This window comes from Photinus pyralis, unplaced genomic scaffold, assembly GCF_008802855.1.
Source record: "Photinus pyralis isolate 1611_PpyrPB1 unplaced genomic scaffold, Ppyr1.3 Ppyr1.4_LG1, whole genome shotgun sequence".
NCBI lineage: Eukaryota > Metazoa > Arthropoda > Insecta > Coleoptera > Lampyridae > Photinus > Photinus pyralis.
In genome coordinates, this window is record NW_022170249.1 from 19,699,498 (window position 1) to 19,712,968 (window position 13,471).

Here is a 13,471-nt window from a genome sequence, read left to right on the forward strand (position 1 = left end):
ATTAAAGAGCGACAAAACTCGTTCATGATTTTGGACTTTCTGTATGTCCGTCCGCCCGACTGTGTACTAAAATTTATCGGTAGACACATCCTCACAAATCTCTAAAAATAAAAAAAATAAAAATCTCATTGTCAGATTTTCACGCACCTCCTCTCAGTGGACAGTTGTGGTTGTGGGGCTTGAGTGGTTCAGTGATCAAGGCCGTTTTCGAATGACCTACCTCGAAAAGAAATCAGGCATGTTTTCTGCTACCCTCTAGAAGCTGTATTCTCCTGGTAACCCTGGTGTCTGGATAGACGTCCCCTTGTTGGGCTCCGTGGTGGGTGGGTAGCTGGGAGGACGAAATCATGCGTCTGACATATATGACACAAAATAAATAAATAAATAGAAAGGGAGAAAGAAGACCAGGCGGGACCAAACGGGTCACATTGCGCCAACAGTCACAACCCGTGACCCTACCTTGATCCAGTGACAGGCACCTAGAATTAACTCCGGCCAAGCGGGCAAACGGGTAAGTGGAGAGAAAAAGAGGCAGAGGTCGGATGGCTCAACACAGACTTAACCGCTTACGGCCAACCAGGCGGATCTGGTACAAAATCACCTAGCCAAGGTTCCAGATTTTATACTACAATCTGATTCGATAAATTCTCCGCCAGGAATTGATCTTTGAAGATTCGGCCCTAAGAGATTCAGGTAAATTCGAGATTTTACGAGTCCAAGACACATTCCCGACCGTTCTATGTGTATTACAATTTTATTCGATAAATTCTCCCACAGAAATTCGCCCATAAGAAAACTCGCCACTCACCCACCAGGAATTTGATGATTCCGTTCTATTTCCAACACAAAAATGAACAAGATACCATTGACCCTATCAGAATTAGGGAAAAATTAGCCTTCCGAATTTATGTGACCGAGGAAAATTCGCGACCGCTATAACACTCGTTACTCGCCACTTACCCACTAGGAATTTGGTGGTTCTTTCCAATTTCCTAGACAAGAATTTAATGAGATAATTTACCTTCGAAAAAGAGAAGCAGGTAAATTCGCCCTCGGAATTTTTTCGTCCAAGGAAAATTCACTGAAATATAGATCTTAGCCTCTGTGACAAAATTTGCCTCCAAAGATTCTCATCCAAGAATACTTGCGCCAGAAAATTTACACCAGAAATTTCTCAGTATTCCGGGGTTACATTAATATGAAATGCATTTTCATAGCGGTGAATGTTTCTTTGGTGTCAGATAAGTACACCTCGGCAAATTTATTATAAAAATGAAGTTTAATTTATAGTTTGTACCTATTTGGTTAATTTTTGATTGAGGGGATATTATTCTTTGAGAAAAAGTAATTGTGTGCGATAACGGCAATTCTTTGCGAAATTCACGTGTAAAATAGCGTTCGTGCTCGATTTTGGTGAGGGGGAACGGCAAAATCCATCAACCGGTAATTAAACGTCCGATTTCGATATAAATTGCGCCCTAGATTAATAAACACTAAACCCGTACATATGCGTTAACGTTTACCCTTTCTCCATTCCATCCATGTTTACTTTATTTATCGCCGATATTTATGCAAACTCATAATAGATTAAATTTATTTTATTAGTGAGCGGGCGCTATATATACATTTGTGTTAACAATATACGTTGCGGGGTATATCGTCGCATCCTGTTTTCCTTCCGTTGGTAAATAATAAAAAACTGCGATTTTTAACTGATTGCTGATGCGAATAGGGTAACGATCACGAATTTTTGCCAAGACTTAAAAGTTTCCAGAATTTGCCTACAATATTATTAATCTTCAGCAATAGCCGTAGGGCGCAAGCAATTACAACATATTACGCTGCCCCCCAACGACCTTCGTTTCATGTAGATTTCCTTTTATGGGCACTAAATCATTGCAATTACGCAGGCAGGTTTCTAAATGCTTAAGTAATGAAGATAAATCCGATCTGTTCGAAGCAATTTTTTGCAAGTTAGTTCCCAAATCTCTGAAGCTATTAACTAAAACAGTCATTCGATTTGCTATCGCCGATGGAAGCTGTTGATCTAGCATACATCTACTGTGCTGAAATTCTAATAAAATACCATCGAACTGCCTTTGCAATCTTTCTAATTGTGCCATCGTTAAGTTCGCATTTTGCAGAAGTAGTTTAAAGTTGTCTGAAGCCGTGGTAAAATCTACTTTTTTATCATTATAGTCCGACATTCGATTCTCAATTTCTGACCTAATATCAAGGGCGGTTCTTAAGTTATCCCGGATGTTGGTGTAGTTTTCGAATTTAGTTTTTCCGCACAACTTTTTTACAACCTCCGATAAGTTTTCCGTAACGACTACGGACTGCTCGTTAACGATTAACCCGTTTAATTGCTCACAGAGTCTGTACGACGCTTTCTCCTCAAGCTCCAGACAGTCTAAGTAAAAAAGGAATGCGGTAATGATGTTTTCAAGTCGATTAAACTTGACTTGCAGTAGCACATGTTTGTCCATGTTTACCGATTCTTCAAGTTGGCAGTGTGATAAATGTAGTTCGAGCTTCTGACGTTTCATTGTTAGTTCATCAACATCCCAACACGACGTTTTTGACACGTAAACGTGTTTCATGCTACTCTTTTTGATTCTTACATATTTCTCTTCGCAATTACATGACCTTTTCGAAAGATTGAAGTTATTTTTCCTCCCGTGCTCGTCCGAATCGCTACTAAAGTCTGAGTCGCTTCCACTCTCGTGCGCTCCATTTAATAAAATCCCTTTGGTATCCTTCTTTAATAAGTTTCTAGACATTATATGAAAATTGTTGTAAGAAAATATGTATGTATAATAAACCGTCAAATTGACAACTTGCCCACTCGATATAATAACGCAATCTTCTTATTTTAGAATAAAGGCGCGTTTAGACGTATTCTTGGCTGACAAAGCGCTGGACTCAGATTCAGACACTACATGTCAAAGGTCGACTCAACAAATTGATTAGCAATATCGGCAAGATGGCTCTTTTCTAAGACAAAAAACCAGTACATTGTAACAGTTTAGTTTATTCATATTCAAATTTCAAAATTACCGCTTGCTAGGTTAGGCAGGATATAGGTGAGATGGCGTCACTTGTACGCGTGTTTCTTTCCTTGCGCAGAATCGCGTTAATTTTTCACTTCATTTTCCGTTTTAAAGCCAACGAGGTTGTACTTGTTGTAGAGCGTGGCATTGTGAATTCTTCTTAAACCAGTGGGTAATATTTGCCATCATTCACGTAAAATCTCTGGCAATTTTACCTTTTTATTGGCGTTGTCGAGTAGAGTAACTCAGAAGCCGTTTTCTCCATTGCGAGGCTATATATCTGGTTGAAGTTCATCGCCCTACCTACATGTAAGTGAAATGGCGTTGACTTTCTTTTACGTTATGTTATCTAAAATTCTTTCAGACTCACAATTTGAGGTTGGATAATTTCCCTATTTCATTGATTTAAGTATTTTTCATTACCCTCCTGACGATTTCAGGTATGTTATTAAAAATCTCGTTAAGGGAGTGTTACATCTTCATTACTTTTAGGGGGTCCATGTAGTAGATGAATTCTTGTACCGGTCAATCCATGTAGTAGGTCAATCCTTGTACAGACGAATCCTTGTATGTAAATGAATTTGCATCTTGCGAATATTCCGGAGTACGAACACCTGTTGATTGCCGGCAGCTATCCGGCGTACCACCGAGTAGATAAGCGCTAACACCTAAACGATACCGGGAGCGACCAGCTGATTGTGGAATTTTCGGAAGATACGATCTTTTACACAACCTTTTTTTTTTAATTGCTTCAATACCGTTAATCTAGTGTAACCTTCCGACGATTTATGATTGGAGCTTTGTATTTTGTTCGCATCTAGTGTTTGAGGTCGTGGCTCTCTTCAAGAGCAACGCACCTGTATTTAACGTATGGGTAAACGAGCCGGCTACGAGTAAGCTATTTTTGGCCCTTCCGGCTCATATAATCGTTCCGAGCGTTGTAGCTTGGGGTTTGTTTTTGTGTTACAGAACTGGAACTTCGAAGGAGAGCTCTTTTTCGGAGAAGACAGCGTATGTGTTATTCAAGGTAAGATTTTTAATTTACTTGTACCCAGTGTTGCCTATATGAGTTGTTATTCGGGTTAACTTAATTCAATCTTTGAATCCATTGAAATCTTAACTACATTTTTGCTCGATCATTGTTGTAGGGGTCTGGTAACGTAATTATTAGGGAAGTGTTCATGAATTTATTTGGGGATTATTTTTGTCATTTAAAGTATTTGTTATTGTCGTATTGAAGATACATTTTATTTGCCGATCCTGCACCGTTTTTTGCCAGGATTAATAAATCAGAATTGCTCGTAGTGAATTTATTATTTGGCTCTCTTGTGTTTTCCCAATTTCTATACAGGAGAGGTCAGAATTTGTGCAAAATTGGGTGGCGCTCAACTAATCATTTCTAGTGACTACCAAAGATCAAAAACTTATGTTATATGCCCAAACGAACAAACCGCTGTGGAAGATTCTCATCTCGAGCCCTTCTTTTAATTAAGAATCTGAGCTAGCTGGCCGTTTATGCGGCGGGGTTTGAGTTTTACAGCGCCGAACTAATCTCACGTTATAACATAAAACATATATCTCTGCGTATGTCAGTTCTGAACTTTAGCCAGCCTCTGCTACGTCAATTCGGGATTAAATATCGGTATTAAATATAGCACAGTACATATTCGAAACAAGTCACCCTGCCAAATATGAATAATCTTAATTTCCCGGTTCAAATAAATAGTAGGAGCATGACGTTAAGTATCACATTACAACAAAACAAAGGAACATGTCCATTAGTAAAAAGTAATTGATTCTCAATGCCAAGTGCAATACGCAACAATCAACGCCCGAACGTACGTCACTCGCCCGCAGACGAAGCACCCTGTAAATAAACAGTAACATATTCATGCAAAAGAAAGGAAATGCGCTGCAAGAAATTCAATTATAAATTAAAAATGTAGTATCGATGTTTCCAAATACAGCACCATCCACGAATCGCTATAATATTTATTACATCGTTTAATTCTGCATACTCGTATTGAATATACTATATTTAAATATAAATAAAAACACGTAAAGCGGTCAGTAATTCATATTGCGGCTTGGCAGGTAAAACCAGCACTAGGAACAAAGGGATACTGTAAATTGAAAACCAGCATATTTACGTAGAAGACATAATGGAATCTTGCATTTAATTCAAAGTATTATCAGTTGACCTATAAAAGGGCAATTTGTATTTAGAATATAAAACAATACCCTTGTTGTACGGGAATGCCGTTAATTTACATTACATCGGGTATGCTACAGTACAGAAGTTAATTAATGAATTAATTAATTTGTTTGTTTGTTTTTGTTTGTTTATTTATTTATTTATTTATTATCCCTCTCTAGTTCTGCCGTTACGTACGTAAGTTGGTGTACTTCTTACACTATTAACTCGTTGAACATATCCCTTCTATTTATCGACAGCTGAAGGCCGAAGTTTGGGACGTATAACACAGATAATCTAACCTTGATCTTGATCGATATACGGCTCGAGGTAAGTAGTCGCTACCTGACTTCGTTTTCTCACCAATAGTTTCGGTGCTCCCAAAATAACTGCTCCGGTAGACCAATAGGGCAGGACTGCGACCAGAATTCAACGGCTTCAGAAAAGCAGAACCAGGCCAGACTCAACGGGCACAGGCTAACGTAGAGGTAGGCGAAGGATGTAGACGTAGCGAAACGTGTGAACGGGATTACAACATGAGGAAATACACATAAAAAAATCCGCAAGTAGGAAATAAGACAAAACGTTAAAATTAAGTAAAATTACCTGTAAGTCTGTAAACAAGCGGAAAGGTAATGTTGTTTATTCGTCAAGTTTTGTTTGTTTAAGAAAAGTGAAGTGTAGAAGTTACCAGCGTTTGTGTGTGGAGTTAATAGGCGTTGAGCCAGAGGGCATGTGCGGTTTCATTTCTGGGGAGTAAGTGTAACATACAAATTTAGATTCGCCACGAAGGTAGGAGTAATGTTTGGTATGAAACTTCGTAAAATTCGGTAGCTTAGTGACGTTATGACGTCACAAAGATGGCCGCCGGACGAAAATCTTAATTAAGCATTATAAGTCTGGTTTCATGTGTAAGGAGTAAAAGTATCATACAAATTTTGATTCAGCATAAAGCTAGGATTCATGTTTGGGATGATACTTTGTGACATTCGGTAGTTCAGGTACGTTACGAGGTCACGTTCTAATGTCTAAATTGTATTTGTAGGGAATGGACGTATCATACAAATTTTGATGCAACATAAAGCCAGGATCAATGTTTGAGATGATACTTGATACTTTGGCATATGCCTGGCGTAGCCGCCTCTCTCAGAATTTAGTCAACTGTCGTGGGGATGTGTTCCTGCTAGGTACTAACAGGGGTGCATCCCCGCCACTTTGTTCCTCCTGTTTATATGCCCCCAGTATCTCAGCTGCCTCATCTTCAGTCGCCTATTGATCGCCTTTCCTCCTAGTAATTCCCTTATCTCTTTTCTTGTGAGGTTGCTGTTTTCAACTAGTAATCCTTGATCCTGTCTTTATGTTTGATTGAAATTAAAATTTGGCTTAAAACTTGCCTTAAAACGGCATACTACGATTTTCACTTGGCAGCCATATTTGTGACATCATGTGTCACTAAGCTACCAAATTTTACAAAATATCATCTTGAATAATAATCATGGCATTATGCTGCACCGATATTTGTATGGTACTCTTAATCCATACAAATGAAACATGAAACCAGACTTTGGAGTGGTAAACTACAATTTTAGCCCGGCGGCCATCTTTGTGACGTCGTAACGTAATTAAACTACCGAATATCACAAAGGATCATCTCAAACATTGATCCTAGCTTTATGCTGAATCAAAATTTGTATGATTCTATTATTCTTTACCCATGAAACCAGACTTTAGAATGCTTAACTAAGATTTTCCCCTGGCGGCCATCTTTGTGACGTCATAACATCACTAAGCTACCGAATTTTACGAAGTATCATACCAAACATTTATCCTACCTTCATGACGGATCTAAATTTGTAGGTTACACTTACTCCCCAGAAAGGAAACCCAATCGTCCATTTTTGACCACCTGGCTCAACGCCTATGCGACCAGAATTGAATAATGCAAGCACATTTCCAGTCCTCGTGACTATTCCAGTGTTTTTAAAATTTGTACCCAGCTACCCACAATTTTCCCATGATTATTTTTGTTTAGTTTCTAGTCATTGAACTTGTTCATAGAAAACGGCACTGCGCAAATTGCAGTTTGAGTACTTGTTGATTACATTTTATCTTATCTCGCCTTTGCAAGATTAAATCCAGCAAGACAAAGGTTATTAAAAAAATACGCGTCGAAAATCTGATATTCCGTCATAAGACGTTATTGTAATGTTATGTGGTTGTAAAATTAGAATTTGTTAATTTTATTCTTGATGTATTGGCAATAGTTACCAACCATTCTGTATGTACATTTCCTTGCTTGTATAATACTTCAATTGAGTGTACGTGATTTGTTATCAGACGGCGCCAGACAACTTTCAAAAATAAATTTATCTTTTTACGTGAAACGCATTTGACTATAGTTAATTTAAATTAGTGCTGACAGTATATAAGCACATAATAATTATTTATTTTATGTCTTACTAACCAATCATAGCACATTTTATATCTGTGATACGCGGGCATAAAGTACCACTTTATGCCCTAGGGCATTAAGTATCACCATAGCATACTTAATGGCCGAATGAACCACTCTCATTACATGCAAATATAGGCAAGTGACAAATATTTGCTAAATACACGAGTAGTGGGAGTCCGGCTTTAAAACATGTGTGTACAAACGATTGAAATGTCCAGTAAATCGATTACAATGTGCAATACATCGAATATAGGTAGGCATCATAAAAAAATGTCCGCGACATCGTTTATTAAACGAATTCTACATTCGGGGAGGTATAGGAAGAAGTTCAAAACACTGCCTTTAAAGAAGAAACATAATAAATATTTAAATAAATAACATTCAAGAATAGTGAACCTTGGAGATAACCCTGTACACCGTTACTGAATGAGCAACGCCTTATTTGGACGTCCACGCTTCCTTCTTTCGCCAATAATCTGTAAATGTATAGCTTCGACTGAGGCTCCATATACCTGAACGTTAAAGCTGCTCCTAAAAGATCTTTTTTTTTAAATTAGAGCAGGTACAATAATCCTATCTTCAACTCTCCATCTTCTTTTGCTAAGTGTAGACCATAAAACGATGACTCCTCATCCCTTCGACCATCACGTTCTTGCATCGACCTCCTTTCGATCGCCGCTTCGATGCGTAAAGATAACATTTAACGTGTCAGTCCATATTTACTCATGGCTACTTGTTTGAGCCTTATACCTTCCTCTTCTGGTCGAGAAGTGTACGTCGTCGATGTATACTAGCACAGATGTACATATTTAAATCTACGATACTAGGAACTAGATTTGAAAATTAGATTTTCGAAAGCTATGGCCTCTTGGGAAGTACTGATCAATCATGGAAAACGAGCTGAAGTTACTCGCCTTAGTGCGAAAACCTTTTTAATTGTTTACTTACGACTGGAAATAATATCTTTGCAGAGACTTAGTTGGATCTTTGCAATAATGATAAGATAACCAGATAATCATTAGTATATTTTGAGATGTGTTTGAGATCTGTTAAAGCTGTTGACACACGTAGATATAAATACGAATGCACGTTGCCTCAAAGGCGAGTATTACCATCATTTTGAAGATATGTACTTTAAACTAGTTCTGGCTTCTGTTGTCTTCCTGTGTATAGGTTTTGCCTCAGGTACGTAACGACACGTCTATTATTAATGCACGAATGTTCTCTAAAGCCTTCATTGGTTGCCAGTTTATCACTCACGAACTCTAAAATACTCATTACTTTTAATTTTATACTTCTCCGGAAACACATGAACGTCATCAATCATCATCAATTTTAAGTTATACGTGGTGATTTTTTTAGATAGTCAAAATTGAAAGTTAAGACATGTTAAAGTATTACGTTTGGGCATTAAAAACAACAAGTATGGGAATTAGATAGATAGATTTATTCTTGGAGATACCGGCGGACAAGTTTACTAACATGTAGAGACCTATGATATTAATTATAATTTATGCAATTTTTTTATATTTTGGGGGAAATGCTCTTAAACCCGTTTGTTCTTAGGTATTGTCTTATAGCTATAATTCTTGAAATTAATGTTAATATCCCTTTCATTGTTTTGAAAAATGATTATAATATTATGGTCGGTCTGACAAAGATATTAATAATAATAATAAAATTAGACATCGCAGGTATGGGTGTAGTTATGCAGGTGTATTATTCGGCCTTTGAAACTTGTTGTTGTAAAAACGCATTAAACTCTTGGCTAAAAGACCGAGTGTTTTATAATATTGAAGAATATTTGTTAGAAGTATTTAACAAATATTTATTTAACAGTAATTAGGATTTCTTTTTTTCATTTTTTTCACATGGATTTAATCTTTTGTTTTTGATTTTCCTGTACTTAATAAATAATAGGTTTATTTAAATTTAGTAGATATTATTAGTTCTCTACTGTTCCTAATACCTTTTTTGGTTTACGCTTTGCTTTTTTTCTACTAATTAGAGTTTTACTTTTTTTATCTTGTTAATCTTTTGTTGTGCTTAAGCAAAGTTACGAATAAATCTAACGATATTGTTGGTTCTCCAATGAAATTGTTAAATAAATCTAGATTTTGTCAAAAACCTGACAACATCTAAAAAGACATCGATAACTATCCATTTCACTACGCACAAAAAGTGATTTGTCATCCACATCCACATTTTTGCGGAAGTATCGACCGATTCAAAAAATTCAGCATCATTCGTGACAATGGATGTTTAATTGTGTTTTTCTATTTCGGTGTCACAATGATGTTTTTGTACAACTGTTTTCGGCCGAAAACAGTTGTACAAAGACAGTGATTATAGTCGTTTTTTTTGGTAACTCATCTTTTAAATTGGCAGTTACTAGTTAGTACAAGTAGGTACTTCGTTGGGTACTTCCATGTTTGAACTTCAAAATGCCAGTCTTACTACGCTTCCAACCTAAAACTTAACGGCATAAAAAGCTTTCCCAACATAAAACATGTTAGTTCTAATGTTCCCTATAGTTTCTGATAATGATTTTTTTAATTAAATTTAAGCACCGAAATAGAAAAAATAGTATGAAAAACGCGTGTTACAATGCTTTATTGTAATACTCCTATCTTGCGGACACTCGTGGCTACGCTTCGCGTCGCCACTCGTACCACAAGATGGTCGTATTACAATAGGTCGCATTGTAACACTTGTCTTTCAATATACTATTTTAATTTAATTCACAACTTGAAATAAAAAATAAATTGACAGATTCGTCTGACCAGTGTTCAAGACATACACCTTCTCACCCTCTACTATGACGCCGAATTGTTTGAATCGCTCTTTATTTGTTGGTATGGAAATACTCTGTTGGAAACACGGCTAATACCCGTATACAGTCCGCGCGTTATAGCATGGCGAGAGCTTTAAATACGCATTTAACGAGCTCGCGGGGTTTACTTGAATGATTCCAGTGCCGTGGTCATGATAACGAGCAAGATACTAATCTAGGATGATAACAAAGACTATCCTCCTTAGTCTTTGATGATACGCTCAACTGGCGTACGGATTTAAAACTGTACGTCATCGCCGCCGAATTTTTGGTTTTAAACTTACCGTAGTGTTTGTAAACACGACTTAAGTTAGGTACGCCACTGAAGGTCGACAAGTTTTCCCGACAGTTCCCGATCTGCGCCATGCTATAACGCGCGGAATGTATAGTTTATTGTAAATTTGACTTCCTTAAACGTATCAAATCGTAGGTTTTACCAAAAACACTTGCTTCCAATGCTTTGGTACGACCGATATGTACCCTCAACACATTGACAACTGTCGTAAGTTTATTAATATTACCGAAACTTCCGTTTGTTCGCCACCTGGCTATTGCCTATTTTATGTTTCAAGTAAGTAATGTTTTATCCAATACACGAATGTCAATGTGATCTTTTTAGCTTATCAGCAACACCAGCAGCAGATTACTAAAGTGGCGAGAGTCTGTGATTCACATGATTGTGATTTCTTCAAGAAAGGAAAAGAAAAATTCTTACACTGTTCGCAGTGCGAAGGCAACTATTGCAATACTGACACCTATTGATCAATAAGACCACGCCTCTATAAGGATTGCAAACATTTCTCTGCGCACTACTATCACTAATTATGCTATTGTTCTTTAATATGTTCGTTCATTTCAATGACATTATCCTCTAAACTACAAAATGTAATAATTCTGTTAGAAATAAGATTATCGATAGACAGATCAGTATACCTGTCACAAGAAGCAACCTACGAGGGCAGCAACTTTATTTGTATTTTAAATAAATGATTTCTTCTTCGTATTTACAATATTCAATCATCAAAAACATGTCTTCAAGTTCAAGATTCCCTATATGTATATCCAAATCGGAATCTACACTTACATTAGGAGTACGTAATTATAAAACGAAAGATCCCAATCTGCGCAAATTTTTATATCTCGGATATTTAAGATTGAAAAATGCTGACATGTTGCTATTTATAAGGTGAAATGAATACTTGCCAAAATTACAAGACTAGATACCCCAAAAATTGAAGCATGAAATTCAACACTGCTCTTTTATACAGTGTGTCCCAGATAGAACGCACCATAGGGAAACGGTAATATATTTTTTCGCGAACGATCCACGTGGCCTTTGAATTTAGCGTTTAACGTACTACGCCAATCTGTTTCTAGCATGAAATAAGTGCAATAACGTACGTTGAACGCTAACTTCAAGTACATATCAAAGAGCCCCTTGATCCTTGGCAAAAAATACTGCTGTGTTTATTTCGTCTGGTAGGATGAAATTTTCGGACAAGGGCGATCTCCTTTTTATGTAGGTAATTAACATTTGTAATTAAATTTTATTAATTTGTCGTTCGTCTATGTAACGGTAAGGAAATTATTGGGTCATACGAGAAAGCGTTCAAGGTTGTTTTTGTTTACACGGGAATTTTGTTTGGTTTATATCTGTTATCAAATGTAAATACTTAATTTAATTGACAGGTGGGGTGGTGTGATTTATCGCCTTTTCTGTGTAGTTAAGAGAGATGAAATTTTATTTTTTTTCCTAGAATTTACTTTGGATTTATCTCTTAATGTCTGATAAGGAATTGATTTAAAAAATTATTTTCTACCTCTATTTTTTGGTATAATAACGTACGTTGAGGGGATAGTCTTTGTTATCAACTGTGTGTGATTAGTTCTTATAATTTTGATTTTCGGAAAAAGGGTTTCGCCGTAAATAGGACGTCAAGAAGAAAAGCATCGCTTTTAGCCACGTTCAGGGGGGAACTACGTTCCGTTGAAGTTTTAAATCAGCCTTTTGTCACAGTCAACGAAGAACTACGTTTCATTGAAATTTACGATCGGTTTTTAGCCACAATCAGAGCAGAGTTACGTCTCGTGGGAAATTTGAAAGCAGTTTTTTGCTACGTTCAGCACCGAGTTACGTTTCGTTGAAGAATTTATTTCGCTTCTTGCGAATTCCATCGTTGATTTACGGCCAGTTAGTACTCATTTGAAGCCACAGCCAACATTGAATGTTTCGTCTAATGTGAGATTGAAGATAGAAAAAGTTAGTTTGTGATGCCGGAAGCCGAATTCGCGGCTAATTTTTGTTCTACGTTTTGAAGTCTTGCCTATAAAAGGTCCTGCAAGGAGAGGTGTTTATCGGCGGCCCTATAAATGCTGCGATTAGCCGGTCGTTAGTGTAAAGTGTGTTAATTGAAAATTGTAATTTTTTGTGAACTGTGAAAGGATACCTTTGATTTGGAATACAATTCACGGACAAGAAATGTAAGTAGTTAAGTTTTAATTTTAGTCTTTTTGTAATAATTGTTTGTGTTTTTGTACCATTTTCCTTGAGTGTGTTAGAATTAAATCGCAAAATCAAATTTTGAAACTGGCGTTAAAATTGCTTTTATCCCAAGTGCCTATGTATCAAATTTCATAAATAAGAAAGTTTGCAATTCGGTTTATAAATGGCCGAGATGCGAAGAGAGCACTGTGAATGCTGATCGATTAGGCTCAAGTTTTGGAATTGCGTCTTATATGGCTAAAGCTATGCGCATATTGAATTTGAAGCACTTCGGTTCATAACTAACGGAGATGTCAAAAGGGCTTTCTTTATTTTTTGGCCTACATTGCCAATTCAAGATCTACAAATTTGATAAAGAATCCACCTGCAAAATTTCATCGCAATCGGTCCATTCGTTTACGAGATATCGTGCTAACGGACGGACGGACGAACG

The 13,471-nt window shown here is 36.9% G+C and overlaps 2 protein-coding genes across 2 annotated transcripts; one reads left to right on the forward strand and one right to left on the reverse strand.

Moving 5' to 3' along the window:
* Positions 1-1,544: 1,544 nt before the first annotated feature.
* LOC116159985 lies at positions 1,545-2,852 on the reverse strand. The gene has a single exon (XM_031473095.1). The coding sequence runs from the start codon at positions 2,781-2,783 to the stop codon at positions 1,827-1,829; it is 957 nt and encodes a 318-aa protein (XP_031328955.1). The 5' UTR covers positions 2,784-2,852; the 3' UTR covers positions 1,545-1,826.
* Positions 2,853-8,761: 5,909 nt separating this feature from the next.
* LOC116160650 lies at positions 8,762-11,486 on the forward strand. Its single transcript, XM_031473901.1, has 3 exons — positions 8,762-8,887; positions 10,966-11,106; positions 11,155-11,486. Exons 1-3 carry the CDS (start codon positions 8,830-8,832, stop codon positions 11,295-11,297), a joined length of 342 nt encoding a protein of 113 aa, XP_031329761.1. The 5' UTR covers positions 8,762-8,829; the 3' UTR covers positions 11,298-11,486.
* Positions 11,487-13,471: the final 1,985 nt, after the last annotated feature.